Below are 27,636 nucleotides of genomic sequence, written 5' to 3'. Positions count from 1 at the left end.
GCAGGTGCCGGTACGTCCAGAGGACCGCCCGAAGACCGCGTTCACTGCCCCTGACGGCCGGCGTTTCCAGTTCTGTGCCATGCCGTTCGGGCTGATGGACGCCCCCGCGACCTTCCAGGCCATGATGGTGCGTGTGTTAGACGGGTACGCGGGCGAGTTCGCCGCCGCGTACCTGGATGACGTCATCATCTGGTCACGGTCGTGGGAGGACCACGCCCGGCACCTCGGCCTGGTCCTTGAGCGGCTGGCCAGACACGGCCTCACGTGTGCCCCCCAGAAATGCCACGTGGGCGCGGCTGAACTGGAGTACCTAGGGCACATGGTGGACGCGGAGGGTTGCCGCCCTCTGCCAAAGCACCTGAACCTTATTGAGTCCAAACCCGCCCCTCGAACCCGCAAGCAGCTGCAGAAGTTGATGGGCCTTCTCAACTGGCTGCGCTCGTTCATTCCGCATTTTGCCAGCGTCACCGCCCCGATGACGGACTTGCTGTCACCCAAGCTCCGGTTTCAGTGGACCAGCGAAGCGGACGCCGCCCTGGATGCGGTGAAACGGCAGTTCCGCGAGTGCCACCAGCTCGCCCGTCTGCAGCCTGACCTTCCCCTGTTCCTTCAGACAGACGCCAGTCAGGAGGGGATGGGGGCCGTCCTATACCAGGTGGGGGACAAAGGTGTGCGCCGGGTGGTGGAGTACGCCAGCGCCAAGTTCGGCCAGCCCGAACGGCGGTACCATGTGAACGAGCAGGAGTGCATGGCCGTCGTTTGGGCTATGCGCCGCTACCGCCACCACCTGGAGGGCCGCCGGTTCACGCTGCGGACGGACAGCCAGTGTCTCCGCTGGCTGGACTCCGCCCAGGGCCGCAAGTCGAAGTTCACGAGGTGGGCGTTGATGCTCCAGAACTTCGACTTCGCGGTCGAGCACGTCCCTGGACGGGACAACCAGTTCGCCGACGAGTTGTCGCGCCATCCCGACCCACACAACACGTTTCAGGATGACCAGGACTGGGAGGGGCTGTTGCCGCCAGGGGGAGTCGCGCCGCCGGTCACTCCAGGGGAGGCGCCCGCAACTTTATTCCACATCCCAAGGGCCCCCGATCATCCCGCCGTCTTGCCTGTGGAGACCCTGAGCGGATTAGTGGAATTCGTGAAACAGGCCCAGCGGACAGACGACCCCACACAGGCCGAGGTGCGGTCATGTGGGGAGCAGGTTCACCCCTACCACAGGTGCGTGGACGGGGTGTTGGAGACCCGGGTACCAGGGGACATGGACGCCTGGCGCCTTCATGTGCCGCTCGGTGCCCGCGAGCAGGTCATGGGCTTCCACCACACGCACGAGCTGGCGGGACACCCAGGTGCGCACCAAACCCAGTTAGACATCCGTAAGACCTTCCATTGGCCGGGGGTGACGCGGGACGTACGGGACCTGGTGCGGCGCTGCCAGCAGTGCCAGCAGAGGAAGACGAGGCGGTCTGACGGGGTGGAGCAGCAGCGCCCCCGACGGCCCCGCGACCCGTTTCACACCCTGGCCCTGGACATAATGGGGCCCTACCCGCGGACCACCCGGGGAAGGAGGTTCTTGGTCGTCATCACAGACATTTTCACCCGGTGGGTCGAGGCCTTCCCGGTGTCCAACGTGCGCGCCGGAACCATAGCCGCCCTGCTGGACCACGAGATATTCCCGCGGTATGGTTTCGCGCGCGTGCTGTTGACGGACAACGGCTGTCAGTTCAGCGGGAGGCGCTGGAGAGCTGACTGTCGCCGTTGGGGTCTCGACCACCACACCACCCCCATTTACCATCCCCAGGCCAACCCCACTGAGAGGCGCAACCAGGAGGTCAAGGCGCAGCTGCGGCTGAGGTTGGGGGACGACCACTCCAAATGGGACGTCCACCTGCCGAAGCTGTTGTATTGCCTCCGGCGCCGCACCAACGCTGTCACCGGTCATTCCCCTGCCGAGCTTCTGTACGGGAAGAACTTGGCTTTGCCCGGGGAAAGCAGGGTGGCCGATGTTGCCATGGGCACGGTGGCGCGCCCCAATCATGAGGAGGGGAGGGAGCACGCCAGACAACGGCAGGCCCAATTCCTGGCGGCCCACACGCCCATGACTAGTCACCCCCCACCCCCCATCCAGCCAGGTCAGCTGGTATATGTCAGGCAGCACCACTTGTCGTCCGGGGCGCGTAACTTTTGTGCGGGGTTGGCGCCCCGATGGTCGGAGCCGCGGGAGGTCCTGTGGAGGACGGGCCCCTCATCCTATGCGGTCCGGACGCCAAGGGGGCGGCCCGCTAAAGTGCACCGGGACGACCTGCGCGTAGTCGCGCACGGGGTCAGAGTTGGCCCAACGACCCCCTCTTCACCATCCCCCACACTCCAGGAAGCCACAGATACGCCGCGGGAAGGAGCAGCACCTGAACCCACCACCCGGGGGGACATGCACACGGGAGACACAGACGTGGGTAGCCCTGATCAGGCACATGAGTGCAACCAACCCGACCTCCGGCACACCCCGAGCAGGTCCCCGGTGCCGCTGGCCACAGTTCCGCACGTCCCCGAGGAGGTGGGGAATCCGTTGGTCTGGTTTCCTGACGAGGAGGGGGAGGAGGTCTGTGAGGAGGAGGACGACGAGCCACTGTGGCCGCTGGACCTCAGCCTGGCGGACGCCACGTTCCGGGTGTCCGTGGACGAGCCCGAGGAGGGGGAGGAGGAGCCGGACAGTAGGGATAGGCGCCCCACCCGCAGACGTCGGGCCCCGGTCAGGACGTGCTGCGCGGACGACAGCGAGCCGGTAGAGTTCGCTCCTGTCCCCGCCGTGGAGGCGAGCTGCCCGACCACCCAACCGGACACGAGGGGACCTACCACACTCTGCACAGTGGAGACCCCTACCAGCACAGTCCCCACCACACGACCACAGAGGGCCCGCCGACCCCCGGCCTACCTGGCGGATTACGAGTGGTCCAGGTCCCCGTCGAGCTACTCCACCCGGGCGCGACCCATAAGGGGCGATCCAGGGGTGCCAACACTTGTGGCCGGACCCCTATCATTCCCCCCGCCCACGTCATCCATTCCACCACCCTGCCACACCCCGACCACACTGACCCCCCCACCCACTTGTCACCATATTGAGCTAGAAGAGGCGCACGTCGCTGCCCAGTCCCAGGGGGGGAAAGGACACGGGTCAGGGCGTAACCCCTTATCATTCATTGAGTGGGAGAGGTATTCAGGGCAGAATGTTTACATCACAACACACCACCACTCCGCCGCGTAGTGTAGGGCTCGCAGTGCGGCGAACGTCAGTGAAGTGCTCAGCGTGTGAAGCGAGGCGTTGATGCACATAGCGGTCTCAGAGAAGGGGGGGCATTTGACGCCGACCGCCAATGCTCCTCTGTCGCATAGACCGCTATGCCTCATCAACGTCTCGCAAAAGCGTGTGCACCGAACGCGCCCGTGCGCGCAGCAAAGTGCAGTTCGTGCGACGAGGCGAACGCCATACAACGAGTGCTACACCGGCGCAAGGATCCGGCCGGGTGTGGCATATCCTTCCGCCGCACTACAACAAATTGTTATAATTATGTTTTTCCACAGGATTTTATTAAACATTATTTTTTATTAATTAATAATTAAGTCTTTGCAAAATCATGTTTCAATGTGCGATTTGTCCCGAACCTGGCCGGTTCAGTTTCCCGCGAAATTCACACGTTTCCGCGGGAGGGCTGGCGGGGGAGGGGGGTCGCGCGCGGCGACACCGCTAGTGTCCTTCGAGAGCTCAACGAGGCCGGCAGCCTGCGCGCAACGCGGAACCTTCAAACTTTGTATTCACCGACATGTAGTTTTCCATAGTGTAATTTCTTTTCAACCTTTTGTACAGTTCCGCGGTCGGCCTAAATTTACCATGAGGTACTTAACTTAATTCAATCAGTGCTCAAGATGAGTGTTCCACGTCATACGTAAGTACTGTGGGGAGATTATGTGGTTTCACGTCGGCGCTTCACGCCCAACCTAGCCTACCGGCTATTTAGTTTTGGCCCGCACGGGGCAGCCAGCAGGCGACACGTGTTATCAGACTTAATAACGATTCAGTCCCTGGGACACACCTAGACACCACGTAGAGTCGCCGGAGACACGGGCCTACGTGCTGCTAGCCCAGTTTATCAAGTGTAATGTATTAGTGGAATAGTTGTTCGCCTAAGTGTAATTCGTCATGTCAGGGCTTATGTATCACCGTCGTACGGCAGTGCGCCACCAAACTTAATCCAGAGCTAGGTATTACTGTAGTGTATTGTGCTTCAAAATATCGTGTGCCATGTCAGAGTGTCTTTTGTAACTTTCGCATCACGTGAACGAGTCTGCCCCTCACGCGCATAAGAATCGTGAGCCGCCACTGAGGAAGTGAGCTGCGCGTGTGACTAGTCGCGTCGGGCAAACCGTTACGGCCAGAACGGGCAGCACCATGTATTGGGCTGTGCTGTATTAAATTCACGAACTATCTGAAGAAGTTTTGTGTTATTATTCAGGCGTCCCGAGTGGCCTCAACAGCTCGGGGGGCCCTACTGCGTTGACCCCTACCTCTAGCCACAAGGCCGAACCTTCCCTGAGATCACGAACTGAACAAAATCACGTCTAAATACTCAGAGGTAGCGGGGACGGCGTCAACTGTCTTTAACGACAGTCAAAGCAACAAGTTTTCTACTACAAAAAAAAAAACTGGTAATGGTATTTTTGAACGCTACTTGTCCCAAAAAACGGCGTTAACAATATTTTAAAGGTAGCGAACATAAACTAACACAAACCAATCGTCCACACCATTATGCAGTATTTTTAATGAAGCTAACCCAATCTAACCAACTAGTCGCACGATTTAACAGTATTTTAAATTTAGCTAACTTAACCTAAACAGCCGTTTAAAAGATTGAACAATATTTTTGATGTAAACATCTTACTAACTGTTCATAAGGTAGACTACCGGTAGGCTATGGGTTATGCCATCCTACAAGATCATCAAATATGAGAGGAAGTTAAAAAAACACGATCTAAGATTTTATTTTAAAATTTTTAATAGAAAACTATGGTACTTTTGAATGGCTGTTGTTATTGAGATTTTTTTGACGTGACGTCTAATAAATCGATGAACGCCGGCTGCACGCACGAAAAAGTGTCTCGTAACGCACATTGTACCGTTACGCTTGTCCCGTTACGCTCATTGTACGCTTGCACCGCATCTATCTCTCTTACACTCGATTAGAACAACCATCGATTTGACTTTTTCGAGGCACATTAAACTTGAAACACTCCCATTCGTTTCCTACTTTTCCTATCATCGTCCTATCCTTAACAGAATAACACATATTGGAAGAAGTTAAATAGCAAACATGTATAAAAGTTATAGTTAAAATAATCTCTTCGTTAAAGTAATAAACATATTTGAATTAATGAGTGCAAATAAAAGAAAATTTATCAATTAAATTGTAGATTTCATTTTACTCCTTCTTTGTATCCATACAAAATAGTTATAATTAAATAAAAATGATTCAATTTTATTCATAAAAGTATGCAATAATTTCATCAATGTTTTGTTATGACGTTGTCACGTTAAACTATCGTCCGTAAACCGACTTTACAGACAACCAATTTTTTACAATTGTGATTAAGTGTTAACTTTGCCCCCTTCAATGATATACATTAAATAATCACACAACTAAATAATCTCTCTGATCCATCAGCACGTGGTAGCTGAGCCCCAGATGTCGCGCGAGTGGGTATCCCGCATGCAAGTTTATGTCCCCGAGTCGTCGAGGAGATCTCGCAAGCAGCTTCAGGGAAGACGCTGACCACGTGGTTTTCTACGCGTTTAGTGAGTCGCAGCAGCACACAGGCGACACAGGTTCTGATGACAGCGCCTCCCCCTAAACCGTCACCTTTTCCGTCATTCATTTTACACTGACAACGAGAATCCCGAAGGAAAGTCATGTTGAGCTCATTCCTGATAATCACTGACTTGACTCTGTCGTCTAGCCATGGCATTTGTCTGCAGAACTTGTGTTCGTTGAATGATGCAGGTCTCAAAAAAAGACGGAGAAACATAAATTTTTTTCATATGTTTCCTCACTCAGAATATCCCACAATCTACTGGAAAGATTATAAAGTCAGTTTATATAAATATTGAGCATTCAAATCTGTTTAAGATTATTTTTCACATGAAAAACTTTCAATTGAAAATGAATCTTTCAACACAGTCATCTAAATCAGTGAGCCAATAAAATAATTTTGTATTCAAGAATATTCGTAATCAAACTTGAGCATTGTTTCGCTGAATATCAAAATGTTTTCGCTATCTTTGCTACCAATAAAATAAACGACACGCTCTATTAATTCCAGTATGGTAGAAAGATGCTGGTACTCTGGTTTCTGAAGTGACTTCAATACAAACCAAAGTCAAGTCTAGTCTTCCAAATGCCACTCAAGTCCTCCAGTATACTCATGAGTATACCCATCTTGGTGCAGATGTACGCCTTAAACAACCAATAATTACTATAGCACAGTTGTTAACAGCTAGTTATGGTGAGCTTCAGAATTACTTCCGTCTGTTTTAAGCAATGTTAACATGTATGCTTTCTTTCCGCTTGATTAACTTCATAGAGGAACACTGAGGAACTGTACAGTAACCATGTAATTTCAACACAGAGAGTTTTGCTATGCACTGTGCAGGTAAGAACAGAATGTGGTTATGAGACTAGTCAACTAAATATATAACCATTTTAACTGCATGTTTCATGAAACAGTTGTATGCAGATTCAGCGCCAAGATGAAGAAATAATTGCAATGCATTCTAAGAATTGAGGCACAAACACAATGTTTACATTTTGTAAACTGTAAGTGCAATAATTTTATGCTCAAGGGTTAAGGAGACGGAGGTTTCAAGGCTTTATTGGGATACGAACCACTGAAAAGCACTCTGTGCTTATAAATGTAATTTATTGTTTGTGGGTTGACATAAAGCAAGCGACTCGCATATATATGCATGACTTCTTGGCGATCATAGCCGTTGGTCATTTTGAAGACAGGCTACAGTTACACATAATATTTTACTTGACACAGGATTCGAAGAAACAATCATTTACGTCGTATTTTTAAATTAATAAAGGCTTTGTTAAAACTGGGTTAGTGTTATTAACAGGCTATGGTAAAAGTGAAAATTATAACCTCCAAAAATACTCCAGAGAAACAAGTTGCTTTCTGCGCTAAATTCTACTTGCTTAAGTGGTATCGTAAAGCCACAGATAAGTTCAAGGGGTGTTAAATATTTCCGTTAAACAAATGATATTTCTGGCCAAAAAAATGGGTAATGATAGGTTTTTAAGGCCCATTGCTATGCACATTATCTTACAAATATAAGTGTAATAGAAAACTACCCGTATCGACTAGGTATTCATAAATTGTCACATTAGTGTGACACGTTTGAGTTCACAGCCACCGGTGACTCCTATCTGAAGTTAGTCTAAACTAACAAAAAATTGCCTCCCTGAAAACTACTATTTCCTCAAAGCAAATATTGCTTCAGATCATTTATTCCTTGAATTGTAGGGCAAATGGTGTAAGGAATAAAAACCCCCCTAAAATAAATAATTTTAAAATAACTGTCCAATACAGATTGCCTTAATTTTTTTGTGTGTTGATATCCTTGGTACTAGGAAACAAGAAATTGAATGCAACCCATACAAGAAAATGGATAGGTTTTTAACTCAATTTTACCATCACTCTGTTAAATTATGTTTTTTATGCATATGCGGAAAACTTGTTTTCATTAGAGTTAACTGCCTCAAAATACATTCAGACAATTATTTTCTATACAAAATATATTTAATTTTACAAATAAATACAAAACAATGCCTCCTCAGCGAACTTATGTATTATTACAAATCTGTATTTAATTTTCTACATTACATTTATTTATGATAATTTTTTTAAGAAACAATTTAAATAGGGTATTTAAATCAAACGCTTACCATTTTGAACTCATTCATACTAATAATTATTATTTCTTCCGAGATAAATGTAGGTTAAAAATTTGACATGTTTCTTTTACAGTCCAGAAACAAAACAAAAAAAAACATTAAACTCTCCAATTAGGCTACATCACTTGGACACCAGAAGTGCGTGGGCAATTCCTTCACTGAAAATAAATGCGTCGCTGATCCCACCTTGAGTCACAGCAGCCGAAAGCGCGAAGATTCCTCGACGTGCGAAGACACGGGGCAAACACGTCGCCGCAGCCCGGGCGGGACACGTCCCTTCTCCTGGGGCTCCGCGCAGGGACTCGCCTCGCAGTCTTCGGCGCACCTGCCGACGCCCCACAAACCGCAACTGACACACTCGTCTTCCTCCGACCGCGGAGGCTGTTCAACTCGCCGGCTCGCGCAGTCGACTCCAAGCTGCGGACACGGACCCTCAAGTTACCACCGCCTCCATCGCACAGGCACACGGCCTCCACCACAGTGACACCATGCAGACACACACCTCGCGTGTCGCCTTCATTTTCCTCCAAAGGAGCTTCCTTTTGGAAACAGAACACAGTCCATCACTGAAGTGAAACAAGCACCTGGAACTCTGGGCATCTGACAAGTCCACTTAATGATCCATAGTAAAAGATAGAAGTAATTCGCAAAGTACACATATGAAAATAACAATGTATGTCCATGTTCATTTGCAGTCACAAATCGCCGAACCGTGCGAAGCTCAGCATATCGTAGAAGCCTAATATTCAAGTGGGTTCTCTGTGGGCTTGATAGATAACGTGGGACGTGGCGAGGGTCGCGTGTTCGATCCATAACATCAGTGCGACTCGCACCAAGTTTGAGCTCAACTGGTCTGGTGTCCACGGTTGCCTGGGAGGTACTGTCACTTTAGGCACCTGTTCAAAGCCGTGCGTTGCGAAATCCTATCTTAACTTTAAATTTTCTCTTTCACACAAAGAAAATCCGTACTTTTTCTTGCACAGAAATAAAACTGTTACAAGCTTTCAACTTTATAAACTTTATCCTTTTAATTATCACACCTTTAAAGAAAATTGTAATGAGTCTAGTACCAGTGTTGACCTGTTCCAGCACAACATCAAGAAGAGATCGGCGGAAGAAAACACAGTGCAGCACGACCTCGGATGAGCTACACCGAACGGATAATTAGTGACATGGGGTGCCAGTCCCGAAGTGGAGAGCGCAAGGTAGAGCCAGATGGAACAAAGTAGAGTCAACTGCTGCGGCCAGACAGCCTCGGCGGTTGAAAACCAAAAGAAGTCTCAGTGCACAGTTCTAGCGCTGCAACCGTACAGTAGGCCTACTACAACAGGAGATGGCGTGCTGTGACGTAGCTGAAGGCTCTTTACACAAAAACATTGCGGAACACGCCTCAGTATGGGGCTACTACCTAAATATTAGTGAGAATTTTTGTCGGTAAACGAAGTCACTTACCAATAATAGAGTTATTTAAAACTGTCTCCGTGATACAGACACTACACTTTGCCCAGAGTTTTGGGCGCCCTGCAAGCACGGCGCAGATCATCATCGGGACGAAAAGCAGCTGGCGTGGAGCTGCGTCCAAACAATACTTGTTTCCCGTGCAAGTTCCAACGCAGCTGACCAGACACGCCAGAGTTGTGGTGCATTGCCGTGTGGTCTCACTTGGAGGCAGACGCCTGCATTCGACTGTCTTCCCAGTGGGTCGCGCCTGGCCAGTGTTTCCCGGGGCAGAGTTGCCGCTGTGCACTGCCTCGGCAGGTGTGTTTGACGCCTCTGAGCACACTGCAAACTCGCGTGCAGCTGACAGCCGTGGCCACGCTTCTAAACACTGTGGCACCGTTTCACATCTGCAACTGGATGGCGTTCGACATCTCTCACGTGACCGGGGAAAAAAACCTCCACATGCGCGTTTCCACGATGCCGTTGATGGTTGTTTTTTACTATGATGGACACGATGTCACTTTATTTAAAATTGTAAACCTATTTCATGTGATTTAAGACAATCTCATCCCAGGATTGGAAGTTTCATTCTCGACAAATGTAGTGTACGTTTGGCAATTTGTTGATTTAAACACTTCGCCCTCGATATGCCGATCCAAGTTTTAAAATATTATTGACCCATCAAAGAGAAAAACGTATCGACGTCGACATACCAACATGTCCCACAGCCACATGGCTGGCCTCCCGACTCCACTTCTCTTGCCAGATGATCGCTTCAGACGGTCTCGAGCACATCTGCGCGCACAGCTGCCTCAGCTTCCACCGCCAAACCAACCTCGATGCACTAACGTCAGAACCTTCCAACGTGACGGAGTGTTGAATTACATCGACTTAATTAAACTCTAACACTGACTGATAGACAACGCACAGCTAGAAGCATGAAATTTTCCATAAGATTTCATTATATAACATGGGTGAGAACTATGAAAAGATTTTTGGAAATTCCTCCCCTTAAGGGGTAAACAGTGAATAAAAGTTTGTATTGAAGTGTATCATTTTTGAAGTAAGAATTATGAAAATTGGTGTTTAGTTTTCTGTTTGTAAAGAAAAGTCAGTTGTGTCAGCGTCTTTGTTAATTCATTAAAAATGGGGATCAAATAATTTCCCATTGGGAACACGGCTAGTACCAAGATAAAAGTGATATAAGTAGGCATACGCCACTTAAAGCAAAAAATGATTGACGAAACTAAATAAGCTGAAAATTTCTTACAAAAATCATTACAAATATAGGCTGAAGCTTACACGTTTGTCACAAAAATATATTTAACAACATAAAATAATATAATTTTAGTCTGAAACGAAATTTTCGCTTTTGTACAATAGACCACAAAAAAAAATTATAATTGTAGCTTGCAACAAGTAATAAACCTAGCACATTAGACCAATCAATAATTGTTATTAGTGTATAGCAAATAACACATTAAAAATGAAGGTACCTAAATTCAAAGAATTTCTGTGATAAATAATCTGCCTTTGAGCCGTTAAACACGAGTGCGCAGTGATTAATATCATCATTTTCAACAGCTTCTATCAGATCATGTAGCTTGAGCAAGCAATAAGTAGGGCCAGAAACGTGACCAAGTACTGCAACATTTTCATCGATTTCTGGTTGCCATAAATTGCAAATGGTCATATTAATACATAGTTGCCAACTTGAGGGATATCCAGCATTAAATTTTTAGTCTGTACAAATTCCCAGAAAACTTTTAAGACGAAAAATAGCCTAGCCACCCTCAGTGTTTAACGAGAATTTATCATTGAAACTGGGTTTAAAATATATGTATATATAATGAATTTTCTTGATGGGAAAAAATGTAATTTTGTCCATTTGTTTGCGTGGGATAGGAACTAAAGATATTTCCATTCCAAGCAGCACATATGAATGGAAGACGAACGTGAATTGCATAAAAAATGTTTATAATGAATTGAAAACTATATATTATGAAGGGGTAATTACTGCAGTTGTTTGTGAAAGAATGTACACAGTTAATATCGCTATATTCTGTACTATTCTACCGGACTAATACAGCAATGTAAAGCGCCGGTGATCCAATTAACATAAAATATACATACTTTGGTTTCGGAGCCTATTTTTTTTCCTAATATGATATAAAGTAATTCAAAAACCTCCCATCATGGTTTGAAACAACACTATATGTAAGATCTGGGAGATTTCAGTTGAAAATTTAACATGTTCATCAGCAATAATTAGACATCAGCATAAGTATCAACGTTAGGCGTATATTAATAGTTTATTTCAGTAACAACGTAAATCACTGAACTCTAACTTTTCAGGAAGTAAAAAAAATATAAATACATTTTTAATTGTTGTATGAACCTTTTAATATATTTTATGATTCTTAAAAAAAATAAAATTTAACTGTTATTGTGTTAGAAAATTAACATCCCTAAGTTGCTCTTTTTAATTATAAATTCTATTGATTTATGTTGTTTCTTAAAAAAACACCTTTTCTCTAAAAACTACTACAACTATATTATTATATTTCCAATAAATGCAAAAAAACATAAAACATCTAAATAAATAACTTAATTGCTGCGTGTGGTGCATAAATACAAGGAATTGCACACACAATAACTTAAATATTTAAAACGCAATATGCTTTGAAACAGTTGAGAAGCACTATGATGTAAGACAAACTTCCTTCTCTTGCGACCGTGAGTGAGCAACCTGCATCCCGCATAAAAAAATAATGTTTACCTCAACACAACACGTGATGTATCTATTGGCGGGAATATGAACTACTTGCAACAAGTTTCTTGTATGAGATGAATTTACTCTCATTGACGAAATATTAAAAAAAAAATCTATTTAAGTAATGGTTACAATTTAAAATTCCCAGTCAACATCTGCTATAAGTCTTAGTAATTAATATGGATCCCTGTTCGATGTCTGCCACTGTATCGAAAGGACACAGGTGTCAGTTTTCCAGCAAGGAATTTATCTTGAGAAAGAATGGTAGACAACACGAGAATAATGACTGTCATAAAAATCCGCTACGCAAAATGTTAAGTTGTGTTCGTTGTAGCAAGTAGTTTTAAGCGAAGAGAGAGCTTAAAAATACACGACAGAATTGTAATGCCAAGACTGCTTAAAAGCTAGAGGACAACAATGGAGCTACTTTTCTAAAGAAAAGTGTTCTGCATTACGCCAATAATTTTCCTTGTCTTGAACGAGATTATGATAATAGCTCTTCCGAGCTCGACAAAGAACTTAAATTGAAGGACGTTGATGATTTATGAAAGAATGAAGACAATGGAAGAAACCTTAACTTGAAAAGTGAGAATACATTCAAGCCGAATATAATCAATTTATTTTGCTATCATCATCGTCCTGGAATGTATGTTAATAATATTTTTAAGATCACTATCGCCCCAGTGTTCATCATAAGCTCCATCAGAATTATTTATTTTAACACGCTGTTTCCATCGTTTCGGTCTCAGCTCTTCATCACATGCAGGATGTGGTTGCGTTTAAGGGGAACAAAATTCTCTAAATTTTTCTAATGGTATCAAGGTCAAGGTAGTTTAAACGCGAGCTGTAAAAAAATGCTTTGGCTGGGCGGAGTCTCACGTAAAACTTATCAATAGTTTTCTGTAAATGAAACAGAATCTAATTCTGTCATCATACATGTTATGAAAATTGAATTGTTTAGAAAACTATGACCTGATATGCAATGGTTTTATTGAAGAGAAACTTCTTTGCTGAAGGGGATAAAATTTTCCGTTGTTACGAAAATTCCGATCGCATCAGGGGATAGTTAGGTACGTGGTGGGGTAACAGGGAGGGGTGGAAACGGCAGGGCAGAGGTAGAAATGACCCAGCATACTTGCACACTTGCATACTTTCATACTTGCATACTTGCGAAAGAGCATAATTTAGCGCTTGAATACTTGAATACGTATCATTAATTTAAAGCCACTGAACAAAATTTATACAGCTATGGTCCGTTTTGCTTGATAGCTAGAGTGGGCTCAATTTGCAAACCGACACTCGATCCATGGTGGAAACAAGAGCATTCTCTTAGTGGGCCGCGCCTTCTGAAACGTATGTACCCAGAGGTGTATTCCCAAGGAAAGAGAGTAAGAAAGAGAGAGAGAGAGAAAAAAGTCGTGAGTGTCGCAAGTAGAAAGGTTAATGTTACTACCCGGATGCCTGGGTGCTAATAAGCGGAATATTTTTATAACCAAAATTTGTATAGACATTGCAATTCGTAGACAGGGGTTTGATTCCATGTGAAAAACAAAAATTATATAAAACTTTTTTTTTATATTTAGTTTTAATATGTCACTTAAAATCAACAAACGCTTCAATATTGGGAATAGTTTCTCTCTTTGATTTTCCATTTAAATTTGATATAAGTTTAAATATATTAATACAAAAGTAAGTCAAATTCTACAATAAGGAAACCGGTAATCAAATATTTTATAACCAACGTCTTTTTCAACATTCACCTAAATGAAAATAGTGTTGAGGTTGTTGTTACAACCACTAGACGAACTATTTTGTTTCAGTGCCTTCAGTAATACTTCCGGTAGCAAAAAAGCCAAGTTACTGTTTTGGTTGCAGAAATCGCATAATCAAAGCAGACGCGAACAAAATCCTGGATCTAGCGTCACGATGGTGCGAGTAAAAGGCAGTCGTTCGGAACGAACAGCTCTATCGAAATAAAGTATCATTTCCCTACACTTGCGGGTCACTCCACCCACCGCGCAGTAGAGTTAGGAGTGCGGCCTACCCACAGGCGCTGCTCGATGTGACACTAAGATTCTGGGAGTGTGGCTTAACAAAAGGCGCTGCTCTTAGACTCGCAACGGTACTGGGAGTGTGGTCTACATACAGGCACTTCTCGATATCTTGCAACAGGGTTGGCAATCCAAAACCCTACCTACAGGCCCTGCTCGATGTCTCACAGCAGTGCTGGGAGTGATCTCCAACCTACAGGGGCTGCTCGAAGTCTCACAGCAGTGCTGGGAGTGAGCCCTACCTACAGGGGCTGCTCGATATCTCACAGCATTGCTGGGAGTGCACCCTACCTACAGGCCCTGCTCGATGTCTCACAGCAGTGCTGGGAGTGTGCCCTACCTACAGGCCCTGCTCTATGTCTCACAGCAGTGCTGGGAGTGCGCCCTACCTACAGGGGCTGCTCGATATCTCACAGCAGTGCTGGGAGTGCACCCTACCTACAGGCCCTGCTCTATGTCTCATAGCAGTGATGGGAGTGCGCCCTACCTACACGGGCTGCTTGATGTCTCACAGCAGTGCTCGGAGTGTGCCCTACCTACAGGCCCTGCTCTATGTCTCACAGCAGTGCTGGGAGTGCGGCCTACCTACAGGGGCTGCTCTATGTCTCACAGCAGTGATGGGAGTGTGCCCTACCTACAGGCCCTCTCTATGTCTCACAGCAGTGATGGGAGTGCGGCCTACCTACAGGGGCTGCTCGATGTCTCACAGCAGTGCTGGGAGTGCACCCTACCTACAGGCCCTGCTCTATGTCTCACAGCAGTGATGGGAGTGCGCCCTACCTACAGGGGCTGCTCGATGTCTCACAGCAGTGCTGGGAGTGTGCCCTACCTACAGGCCCTGCTCTATGTCTCACAGCAGTGCTGGGAGTGCGCCCTACCTACAGGGGCTGTTCGATGTCTCACAGCAGTGCTGGGAGTGCGCCCTACCTACAGGCCCTGCTCTATGTCTCACAGCAGTGATGGGAGTGCGCCCTACCTACAGGGGCTGCTCGATGTCTCACAGCAGTGCTGGGAGTGTGCCCTACCTACAGGTCCTGCTCTATGTCTCACAGCAGTGCTGGGAGTGCTCCATACCTACAGGGCCTGCTCGATGTCTCACAGCAGTGCTGGGAGTGTGCCCTACCTACAGGCCCTGCTCTATGTCTCACAGCAGTGCTGGGAGTGCGCCCTACCTACAGGGGCTGCTCGATGTCTCACAGCAGTGCTGGGAGTGCGCCCTACCTACAGGGGCTGCTCGATGTCTCACAGCAGTGATGGGAGTGCACCCTACCTACAGGCCCTGCACTATGTCTCACATCAGTGATGGGAGTGCGCCCTACCTACAGGGGCTGCTCGATGTCTCACAGCAGTGATGGGAGTGCGCCCTACCTACAGGCCCTGCTCTATGTCTCACAGCAGTGATGGGAGTGCGCCCTAACTACAGGGGCTGCTTGATGTCTCACAGCAGTGCTGGGAGTGCGCCCTACCTACAGGGGCTGCTCGATGTCTCACAGCAGTGATGGGAGTGCGCCCTACCTACAGGGGCTGCTCTATGTCTCACAGCAGTGATGGGAGTGCGCCCTACCTACAGGGGCTGCTCGATGTCTCACAGCAGTGATGGGAGTGCACCCTACCTACAGGGGCTGCTCGATGTCTCACAGCAGTGATGGGAGTGCGCCCTACCTACAGGGGCTGCTCGATGTCTCACAGCAGTGCTGGGAATGCACCCTACCTACAGGCCCTGCTCTATGTCTCACAGAAGTGATGGGAGTGCGCCCTACCTACAGAGGCTGCTCGATGTCTCACAGCAGTGATGAGGGGGTGCGCCCTATCTACAGGGTCTGCTCTATGTCTCACAGCAGTGCTGGGAGTGCTCCCTACCTACAGGGGCTGCTCGATGTCTCACAGCAGTGATGGGAGTGCACCCTACCTACAGGGTCTGCTCTATGTCTCACAGCAGTGCTGGGAGTGCGCCCTACCTACAGGCCCTGCTCTATGTCTCACAGCAGTGATGGGAGTGCGCCCTACCTACAGGGTCTGTTCTATGTCTCACAGCAGTGCTGGGAGTGCGCCCTACCTACAGGGTCTGCTCTATGTCTCACAGCAGTGCTGGGAGTGCGCCCTACCTACAGGGTCTGCTATATGTCTCACAGCAGTGCTGAGAGTGCGCCCTACCTACAGGCCCTGCTCTATGTCTCACAGCAGTGATGGGAGTGCGCCCTACCTACAGGGTCTGTTCTATGTCTCACAGCAGTGCTGGGAGTGCGCCCTACCTACAGGGTCTGCTCTATGTCTCACAGCAGTGATGGGAGTGCGCCCTACCTACAGGCCCTGCTCTATGTCTCACAGCAGTGCTGGGAGTGCGCCCTACCTACAGGGTCTGCTCTATGTCTCACAGCAGTGCTGGGAGTGCGCCCTACCTACAGGGGCTGATTGATGTCTCACAGCAGTGCTGGGAGTGCGCCCTACTTACAGGCCCTGCTCAATGTCTCACAGCAGTGATGGGAGTGCGCCCTACCTACAGGCCCTGCTCGATGTATCACAGCAGTGCTGGGAGTGCTCCCTACCTACAGGGGCTGCTCGATGACTCACAGCAGTGCTGAGAGTGCGCCCTATCTACCGGGGCTGATTGATGTCTCACAGCAGTGCTGGGAGTGCGCCCTACCTACAAGCCCTGCTCGATGTCTCACAGCAGTGCTGGGAGTGCGCCCTACCTACAGGGGCTGCTCGATGACTCACAGCAGTGCTGAGAGTGCGCCCTATCTACCGGGGCTGATTGATGTCTTACAGCAGTGCTGAGAGTGCTCCCTACCTACAGGGGCTGCTCGATGACTCACAGCAGTGCTGAGAGTGCGCCCTATCTACCGGGGCTGATTGATGTCTCACAGCAGTGCTGGGAGTGCGCCCTACCTACAAGCCCTGCTCGATGTCTCACAGCAGTGCTGGGAGTGCGCCCTACCTACAGGGGCTGATTGATGTCTCACAGCAGTGTTTGGAGTGCGCCCTACCTACAGGCCCTGCTTGATGTCTCACAGCAGTGCTGGGAGTGCGCCCTACCTACAGGCCCTGCTCGTTGTCTCACAGCAGTGCAGGGAGTGCTCCCTACCTACAGGCCCTGCTCGATGTCTCACAGCAGTGCTGGGAGTGATCCCTACCTACAGGCCCTGCTCGATGTCTTACAGCAGTGCTGAGAGTGCTCCCTACCTACAGGGGCTGCTCAATGACTCACACCAGTGCTGAGAGTGCGCCCTATCTACCGGGGCTGATTGATGTCTCACAGCAGTGCTGGGAGTGCGCCCTACCTACAGGTCCTGCTCGATGTCTCACAGCAGTGCTGGGAGTGCGCCCTACCTACAGGGGCTGATTGATGTCTCACAGCAGTGCTGGGAGTGCGCCCTACCTACAGGCCCTGCTTGATGTCTCACAGCAGTGCTGGGAGTGCACCCTACTTACAGGGGCTGCTCGATGTCTCACAGCAGTGCTGGGAGTGCGCCCTACCTACAGGGGCTGCTCGATGACTCACAGCAGTGCTGAGAGTGCTCCCCACCTACAGGCCCTGCTCGATGTCTCACAGCAGTGCTGGGAGTGCGCCCTACCTACAGGCCCTGCTCGATGTCTCACAGCAGTGCTGAGAGTGCTCCCTACCTACAGGGGCTGCTCGATGACTCACAGCAGTGCTGAGAGTGCGCCTTACCTACAGGGGCTGCTAGATGTCTCACAGCAGTGCTGGGAGTGCGCCCTACCTACAGGGGCTGCTCGATGTCTCACAGCAGTGCTGGGAGTGCGCCCTACCTTCAGGGGCGGCTTGATGACTCACAGGAGTGCTGAGAGTGCTCCCTACCTACAGGCCCTGCTCGTTGTCTCACAGCAGTGCTGGGAGTGCGCCCTACCTACAGGGGCTGATTGATGTCTCACAGCAGTGCTGGGAGTGCGCCCTACCTACAGGGGCTGATTGATGTCTCACAGCAGTGCTGGGAGTGCGCCCTACCTACAGGCCCTGCTCGATGTCTCACAGCAGTGCTGGGAGTGCGCCCTACCTACAGGCCCTGCTCGATGTCTCACAGCAGTGCTGGGAGTGCTCCCTACCTACAGGCCCTTCTCGATGTTTTACAGCAGTTCTGAGAGTGCTCCCTACCTACAGGGGCTGCTCGATGTCTCACAGCAGTGCTGAGAGTGCGCCCTATCTACCGGGGCTGAATATGTCTCACAGCAGTGCTGGGAGTGCGCCCTACCTACAGGCCCTGCTCGATGTCTCACAGCAGTGCTGGGAGTGCGCCCTACCTACAGGGGCTGATTCATGTCTCACAGCAGTGCTGGGAGTGCGCCCTACCTACAGGCCCTGCTTGATGTCTCACAGCAGCCCTGGGAGTGCGCCCTACCTACAGGCCCTGCTCGATGTCTCACAGCAGTGCTGGGAGTGCTCCCTACCTACAGGCCCTGCTCGATGTCTCACAGCAGTGCTGGGAGTGCTCCCTACCTACAGGCCCTGCTCGATGTCTTACAGCAGTGCTGAGAGTGCTCCCTACCTACAGGGGCTGCTCGATGACTCACACCAGTGCTGAGAGTGCGCCCTATCTACCGGGGCTGATTGATGTCTCACAGCAGTGCTGGGGGTGCGCCCTACCTACAGGCCCTGCTCGATGTCTCACAGTAGTGCTGAGAGTGCGCCCTATCTACCGGGGCTGATTATGTCTCACAGCAGTGCTGGGAGTGCGCCCTACCTACAGGCCCTGCTCGATGTCTCACAGCAGTGCTGGGAGTGCTCCCTACCTACAGGCCCTGCTCGATGTCTTACAGCAGTGCTGAGAGTGCTCCCTACCTACAGGGGCTGCTCGATGACTCACACCAGTGCTGAGAGTGCGCCCTATCTACCGGGGCTGATTAATGTCTCACAGCAGTGCTGGGGGTGCGCCCTACCTACAGGCCCTGCTCGATGTCTCACAGTAGTGCTGGGAGTGCGCCCTACCTACAGGGGCTGATTAATGTCTCACAGCAGTGCTGGGAGTGCGCCCTACCTACAGGCCCTGCTCGATGTCTCACAGCAGTGCTGGGAGTGCGCCCTACCTACAGGCCCTGCTCGATGTCTCACAGCAGTGCTGGGAGTGCTCCCTACCTACAGGCCCTTCTCGATGTTTTACAGCAGTTCTGAGAGTGCTCCCTACCTACAGGGGCTGCTCGATGTCTCACAGCAGTGCTGAGAGTGCGCCCTATCTACCGGGGCTGATTATGTCTCACAGCAGTGCTGGGAGTGCGCCCTACCTACAGGCCCTGCTCGATGTCTCACAGCAGTGCTGGGAGTGCGCCCTACCTACAGGGGCTGATTGATGTCTCACAGCAGTGCTGGGAGTGCGCCCTACCTACAGGCCCTGCTTGATGTCTCACAGCAGCCCTGGGAGTGCGCCCTACCTACAGGCCCTGCTCGATGTCTCACAGCAGTGCTGGGAGTGCTCCCTACCTACAGGCCCTGCTCGATGTCTTACAGCAGTGCTGAGAGTGCTCCCTACCTACAGGGGCTGCTCGATGACTCACACCAGTGCTGAGAGTGCGCCCTATCTACCGGGGCTGATTGATGTCTCACAGCAGTGCTGGGGGTGCGCCCTACCTACAGGCCCTGCTCGATGACTCACAGCAGTGCTGAGAGTGCGCCCTATCTACCGGGGCTGATTGATGTCTCACAGCAGTGCTGGGGGTGCGCCCTACCTACAGGCCCTGCTCGATGTCTCACAGTAGTGCTGAGAGTGCGCCCTATCTACCGGGGCTGATTGATGTCTCACAGCAGTGCTGGGGGTGCGCCCTACCTACAGGCCCTGCTCGATGACTCACAGCAGTGCTGAGAGTGCTCCCTACCTACAGGCCCTGCTCGATGTCTCACAGCAGTGCTGGGAGTGCTCCCTACCTACAGGGGCTGCTCGATGTCTCACAGCAGTGCTGAGAGTGCGGCCTACCTACAGGGGCTGTTCGATGTCTCACAGCAGTGCTGGGAGTGCTCCCTACCTACAGGGGCTGCTCGATGTCTCACAGCAGTGCTGGGAGTGCGCCCTACCTACAGGGGCTGCTCGATGACTCACAGCAGTGCTGAGAGTGCTTCCTACCTACAGGCCCTGCTCGTTGTCTCACAGCAGTGCTGAGAGTGCTCCCTACCTACAGGGGCTGCTCGATGACTTACAGCAGTGCTGGGAGTGCGCCCTACCTAAAGGCCCTGCTCGATGTCTCACAGCAGTGCTGGGAGTGCGCCCTACCTACAAGGGCTGCTCGATGTCTCACAGCAGTGCTTGGAGTGCTCCCTACCTACAGGCCCTGCTCGATGTCTCACAGCAGTGCTGGGAGTGCGCCCTACCTACAGGGGCTGCTCGATGTCTCACAGCAGTGCTGAAGGTGCTCCCTACCTACAGTGGCTTCTCTATGTCTCACAGCAGTGCTGGGAGTGCTCCCTACCTACAGGCCCTGCTCGATGTCTTACAGCAGTGCTGAGAGTGCTCCCTACCTACAGGGGCTGCTCGATGACTCACACCAGTGCTGAGAGTGCGCCCTATCTACCGGGGCTGATTGATGTCTCACAGCAGTGCTGGGGGTGCGCCCTACCTACAGGCCCTGCTCGATGACTCACAGCAGTGCTGAGAGTGCGCCCTATCTACCGGGGCTGATTGATGTCTCACAGCAGTGCTGGGGGTGCGCCCTACCTACAGGCCCTGCTCGATGTCTCACAGTAGTGCTGAGAGTGCGCCCTATCTACCGGGGCTGATTGATGTCTCACAGCAGTGCTGGGGGTGCGCCCTACCTACAGGCCCTGCTCGATGACTCACAGCAGTGCTGAGAGTGCTCCCTACCTACAGGCCCTGCTCGATGTCTCACAGCAGTGCTGGGAGTGCTCCCTACCTACAGGGGCTGCTCGATGTCTCACAGCAGTGCTGAGAGTGCGGCCTACCTACAGGGGCTGTTCGATGTCTCACAGCAGTGCTGGGAGTGCTCCCTACCTACAGGGGCTGCTCGATGTCTCACAGCAGTGCTGGGAGTGCGCCCTACCTACAGGGGCTGCTCGATGACTCACAGCAGTGCTGAGAGTGCTTCCTACCTACAGGCCCTGCTCGTTGTCTCACAGCAGTGCTGAGAGTGCTCCCTACCTACAGGGGCTGCTCGATGACTCACAGCAGTGCTGGGAGTGCGCCCTACCTAAAGGCCCTGCTCGATGTCTCACAGCAGTGCTGGGAGTGCGCCCTACCTACAAGGGCTGCTCGATGTCTCACAGCAGTGCTTGGAGTGCTCCCTACCTACAGGCCCTGCTCGATGTCTCACAGCAGTGCTGGGAGTGCGCCCTACCTACAGGGGCTGCTCGATGTCTCACAGCAGTGCTGAAGGTGCTCCCTACCTACAGTGGCTTCTCTATGTCTCACAGCAGTGCTGGGAGTGCTCCCTACCTACAGGCCCTGCTCGATGTCTTACAGCAGTGCTGAGAGTGCTCCCTACCTACAGGGGCTGCTCGATGACTCACACCAGTGCTGAGAGTGCGCCCTATCTACCGGGGCTGATTGATGTCTCACAGCAGTGCTGGGGGTGCGCCCTACCTACAGGCCCTGCTCGATGTCTCACAGCAGTGCTGGGAGTGCGCCCTACCTACAGGGGCTGATTGATGTCTCACAGCAGTGCTGGGAGTGCGCCCTACCTACAGGGGCTGCTCCATGACTCACAGCAGTGCTGGGAGTGCGCCCTACCTCAGGGGCTGCTCCATGACTCACAGCAGTGCTGAGAGTGCTCCCTACCTACAGGGGCTGCTCGATGACTCACAGCAGTGCTGAGAGTGCTCCCTACCTACAGGCCCTGCTCGATGTCTCACAGCAGTGCTGGGAGTGCTCCCTACCTACAGGGGCTGCTCGATGTCTCACAGCAGTGCTGAGAGTGCGGCCTACCTACAGGGGCTGTTCGATGTCTCACAGCAGTGCTGGGAGTGCTCCCTACCTACAGGGGCTGCTCGATGTCTCACAGCAGTGCTGGGAGTGCGCCCTACCTACAGGGGCTGCTCGATGACTCACAGCAGTGCTGAGAGTGCTTCCTACCTACAGGCCCTGCTCGTTGTCTCACAGCAGTGCTGAGAGTGCTCCCTACCTACAGGGGCTGCTCGATGACTCACAGCAGTGCTGGGAGTGCGCCCTACCTACAGGCCCTGCTCGATGTCTCACAGCAGTGCTGGGAGTGCGCCCTACCTACAGGGGCTGCTCGATGACTCACAGCAGTGCTGAGAGTGCTTCCTACCTACAGGCCCTGCTCGTTGTCTCACAGCAGTGCTGAGAGTGCTCCCTACCTACAGGGGCTGCTCGATGACTCACAGCAGTGCTGGGAGTGCGCCCTACCTAAAGGCCCTGCTCGATGTCTCACAGCAGTGCTGGGAGTGCGCCCTACCTACAAGGGCTGCTCGATGTCTCACAGCAGTGCTTGGAGTGCTCCCTACCTACAGGCCCTGCTCGATGTCTCACAGCAGTGCTGGGAGTGCGCCCTACCTACAGGGGCTGCTCGATGTCTCACAGCAGTGCTGAAGGTGCTCCCTACCTACAGTGGCTTCTCGATGTCTCACAGCAGTGCTGGGAGTGCGCCCTACCTACAGGGGCTGATTGATGTCTCACAGCAGTATTGGGAGTGCGCCCTACCTACAGGGGCTGATTGATGTCTCACAGCAGTGCTGGGAGTGCTCTCTACCTACAGGGGCTGCTCGATGTCTCACAGAAGTGCTGGGAGTGCGCCCTACCTACAGGGGCTGCTCGATGTCTCACAGCAGTGCTTGGAGTGCTCCCTACCTACAGGGGCTGCTCGATGTCTCACAGCAGTGCTGGCAGTGCGCTCTACCTACAGGGGCTGCTCGATGTCTCACAGCAGTGCTGAGAGTGCGGCCTACCTACAGGGGCTGTTCGATGTCTCACAGCAGTGCTGGGAGTGCTCCCTACCTACAGGGGCTGCTCGATGTCTCACAGCAGTGCTGGGAGTGCGCCTTACCTACAGGGGCTGCTCGATGACTCACAGCAGTGCTGAGAGTGCTTCCTACCTACAGGCCCTGCTCGTTGTCTCACAGCAGTGCTGAGAGTGCTCCCTACCTACAGGGGCTGCTCGATGACTCACAGCAGTGCTGGGAGTGCGCCCTACCTAAAGGCCCTGCTCGATGTCTCACAGCAGTGCTGGGAGTGCGCCCTACCTACAGGGGCTGCTCGATGTCTCACAGCAGTGCTTGGAGTGATCCCTACCTACAGGCCCTGCTCGATGTCTCACAGCAGTGCTGGGAGTGCGCCCTACCTACAGGGGCTGCTCGATGTCTCACAGCAGTGCTGAAGGTGCTCCCTACCTACAGTGGCTTCTCGATGTCTCACAGCAGTGCTGGGAGTGCGCCCTACCTACAGGCCCTGCTCGATGTCTCACAGCAGTGCTGAGAGTGCTCCCTACCTACAGGGGCTGCTCGATGACTCACAGCAGTGCTGGGAGTGCGCCCTACCTAAAGGCCCTGCTCGATGTCTCACAGCAGTGCTGGGAGTGCGCCCTACCTACAGGGGCTGCTCGATGTCTCACAGCAGTGCTGAAGGTGCTCCCTACCTACAGGGGCTGCTCGATGTCTCACAGCAGTGCTGGGAGTGCGCCCTACCTACAGGGGCTGCTCGATGTCTCACAGCAGCCCTGGGAGTGCGCCCTACCTACAGGCCCTGCTCGATGTCTCACAGCAGTGCTGGCAGTGCGCCCTACCTACAGGGGCTGCTCGATGTCTCACAGCAGTGCTGAGAGTGCTGCCTATCTACAGGGGCTGCTTGATGTCTCACAGCAGTGCTGGGAGTGCGCCTTCCTACAGGCCCTGCTCGTTGTCTCACAGCAGTGCTGAGAGTGCTCCCTACCTACAGGGGCTGCTCGATGACTCACAGCAGTGCTGGGAGTGCGCCCTACCTAAAGGCCCTGCTCGATGTCTCACAGCAGTGCTGGGAGTGCGCCCTACCTACAGGGGCTGCTCGATGTCTCACAGCAGTGCTGAAGGTGCTCCCTACCTACAGGGGCTGCTCGATGTCTCACAGCAGTGCTGGGAGTGCGCCCTACCTACAGGGGCTGCTCGATGTCTCACAGCAGCCCTGGGAGTGCGCCCTACCTACAGGCCCTGCTCGATGTCTCACAGCAGTGCTGGCAGTGCGCCCTACCTACAGGGGCTGCTCGATGTCTCACAGCAGTGCTGAGAGTGCTGCCTATCTACAGGGGCTGCTTGATGTCTCACAGCAGTGCTGGGAGTGCGCCTTCCTACAGGGGCTGATTGATGTCTCACAGCAGTATTGGGAGTGCGCCCTACCTACAGGGGCTGATTGATGTCTCACAGCAGTGCTGGGAGTGCTCTCTACCTACAGGGGCTGCTCGATGTCTCACAGCAGTGCTGGGAGTGCGCCTTACCTACAGGGGCTGCTCGATGTCTCACAGCAGTGCTGGGAGTGCTCCCTACCTACAGGGGCTGCTCGATGTCTTACAGCAGTGCTGGCAGTGCGCCCTACCTACAGGGGCTGCTCGATGTCTCACAGCAGTGCTGAGAGTGCTCTCTACCTACAGGGGCTGCTCTATGTCTCACAGCAGTGCTGGGAGTGCTCTCTACCTACAGGGGCTGCTCAATGTCTCACAGCAGTGCTGGGAGTGCGCCTTACCTACAGGGGCTGCTCGATGTCTCACAGCAGTGCTGGGAGTGCTCCCTACCTACAGGGGCTGCTCGATGTCTTACAGCAGTGCTGGCAGTGCGCCCTACCTACAGGGGCTGCTCGATGACTCACAGCAGTGCTGGGAGTGCGCCCTACCTAAAGGCCCTGCTCGATGTCTCACAGCAGTGCTGGGAGTGCTCTCTACCTACAGGGGCTGCTCTATGTCTCACAGCAGTGCTGGGAGTGCTCTCTACCTACAGGGGCTGCTCAATGTCTCACAGCAGTGCTGGGAGTGCGCCTTACCTACAGGGGCTGCTCGATGTCTCACAGCAGTGCTGGGAGTGCTCCCTACCTACAGGGGCTGCTCGATGTCTTACAGCAGTGCTGGCAGTGCGCTTTACCTACAGGGGCTGCTCGATGACTCACAGCAGTGCTGGGAGTGCGCCCTACCTAAAGGCCCTGCTCGATGTCTCACAGCAGTGCTGGGAGTGCTCTCTACCTACAGGGGCTGCTCGATGTCTCACAGCAGTGCTGGGAGTGCTCCCTACCTACAGGGGCTGCTCGATGTCTCACAGCAGTGCTGGGAGTGCTCTCTACCTACAGGGGCTGCTCTATGTCTCACAGCAGTGCTGGGAGTGCTCTCTACCTACAGGGGCTGCTCAATGTCTCACAGCAGTGCTGGGAGTGCACCTTACCTACAGGGGCTGCTCGATGTCTCACAGCAGTGCTGGGAGTGCTCTCTACCTACAGGGGCTGCTCGATGTCTCACAGCAGTGCTGGGAGTGCGCCTTACCTACAGGGGCTGCTCGATGTCTCACAGCAGTGCTGGGAGTGGTCCCTACCTACAGGGGCTGCTCGATGTCTTACAGCAGTGCTGGCAGTGCGCCCTACCTACAGGGGCTGCTCGATGTCTCACAGCAGTGCTGAGAGTGCTCTCTACCTACAGGCCCTGCTCTATGTCTCACAGCAGTGCTGGGAGTTTGACCTACCTACAGGGGCTGCTCTATGTCTCACAGCAGTGCTGGGAGTGCGACCTACCTACAGGGGCTGTTTTCTTTACAGCACTGCGATTTGAACAGACGCTTACCCCGGACATTTACTAGTACATATTTATTCCCTATTTACATAATGCCAAAAAATAATTTGGACAGTATAAATTACTTGTTTATCATAAATACAACTATTGATAATAAGACTCACTCTCTCTTGAAGCAGATAGTTTGTAAAAAAAACAATTGGTTAGAAAAGTTTAGAAAAAACAAAGTTTATATAGAAAAATAATTGTGTGAATTGCATTAAACGTTGGACTTTTTCTTATGGCGACTTGAACCCCCTGTGCGTGTCTGCGTGGGCGGTCACGCTACAGCAGCGCTGAAGGGGTGGACGTGACACAAGCCTGACGCACGGCGCATGCGCCGACAGCGCAGCACCCGGATGAAACCCCCGGAGCGCCAGCGGGCACCGCCGAGCGCGGAACACCCGCCGCATTGTTTGGGTGTCCGGTGTTTAGTCTGGCCTCTTGCATTCGTACCAACTTCGTCGTGTTCTTTTTCCCCGCCACGTGGCCTGAACCCACCTCCCTCCCCCCTTCACCCCTCCAGAACCATCCACCGCGCACTGGGCAAGCGATCCGGCCATAAATAAGATTCATGCTGGCGCCTCGCTGTTCCCACAGCTCCTCAATGTCCCGTTTTTTCTTCCCCAGAAAGACACGTCAATTAGGTCGGCGTTAGAAAACCAACACATGACTTCACTAAAAAAAAAATTAACCCACACACTTTCAGAGAGCTACGGTCTGCTTTTCGGTTTGAGCCAAACATACCAATTTCTTACGTAAGTTATTCGAAAGCATTAAGCTTCAAATTAAGCGCGAGTCAAAAAAAAAAAAATTCCACTTGGTGCCTTTACGACAGAAAATTTAACATTTTACATCATACGATGCATGATTAAAAAAAACAAACATACATTGATTTTAATTTTTTTGCACGATTAAAAGTAGTTGCCAAAAACATAATCAGTCCTGAAACACACAAAGTGATGTACTATATGACTGCACGGAGCCGAACCTTCTGAGATATAATATAAAAAAATACCTTGAAAAGTCTGCAGTAAATACTGACTCATAAATTATTACATAATTAAATTATACATAATTTTCCAGCAAACTATGTAGCCTAATTTATCATGCAGTTTAAATTATTAATTATTAATACTTTAAACTGCATGATAAATTATGCTACATAGTTTGCTGGAAAATTCTTTGCTTCCAACAGTTACAAGAATGTGATAGAAAACGATATACGCTAATTACACGAAGAAAATCTTTTATCTTAAAATTTGGTAAAATGTTAACCATGTAAGGTTTAGTGCAAAACAAAACTATAACTCTGAATAATCATAAAAATTTCAGCATTGCTCTGAGAGGCTGAAAGTTGTCTGAAAGTTCGTTACTGAATGAGGGTCGTGTAATATAGCTCTAGCACTACACGAGATTCTTACAACACAAGTATTTACATTAATTTTCATTTATTCAGAAAGGATCAACTCGCTAGAAGCAGCTAACATATGCAGATAGGCTATGCTTATTTATAATTTATAATTTGAAGCAGTAAATGATTATTTGCCAAATGCAAAGTTAGTAAATTCGTATATCATTCTTCGTCACAATGTTTTAGTTCGAGCTCTGTCGTCTAAGTTAATCACTCTTTGGTTGCTACACATTCGATCTTCATGAGTGAAAGTCACACTCC

The 27,636-nt window shown here is 51.0% G+C and overlaps 1 protein-coding gene across 1 annotated transcript in view; it reads right to left on the bottom strand.

Annotated features, from left to right (window-relative positions):
• Positions 1–7,999: 7,999 nt before the first annotated feature.
• Positions 8,000–27,636, bottom strand: part of LOC134528957 (uncharacterized) — a 272,913-nt gene continuing 253,276 nt past the window's right edge. Inside the window, exon 7 of the mRNA XM_063362625.1 lies at positions 8,000–8,331. Coding sequence (XP_063218695.1) covers positions 8,162–8,331 — 170 coding nt within the window. The 3' untranslated portion in view covers positions 8,000–8,161. The remainder of the gene's footprint in view (positions 8,332–27,636) is intronic.

This window comes from Bacillus rossius, chromosome 2, assembly GCF_032445375.1.
Source record: "Bacillus rossius redtenbacheri isolate Brsri chromosome 2, Brsri_v3, whole genome shotgun sequence".
Lineage (NCBI taxonomy): Eukaryota > Metazoa > Arthropoda > Insecta > Phasmatodea > Bacillidae > Bacillus > Bacillus rossius.
The sequence above is the reverse complement of the archived record's forward strand: the minus strand, read 5'-3'. Positions and strand labels throughout refer to the sequence as shown.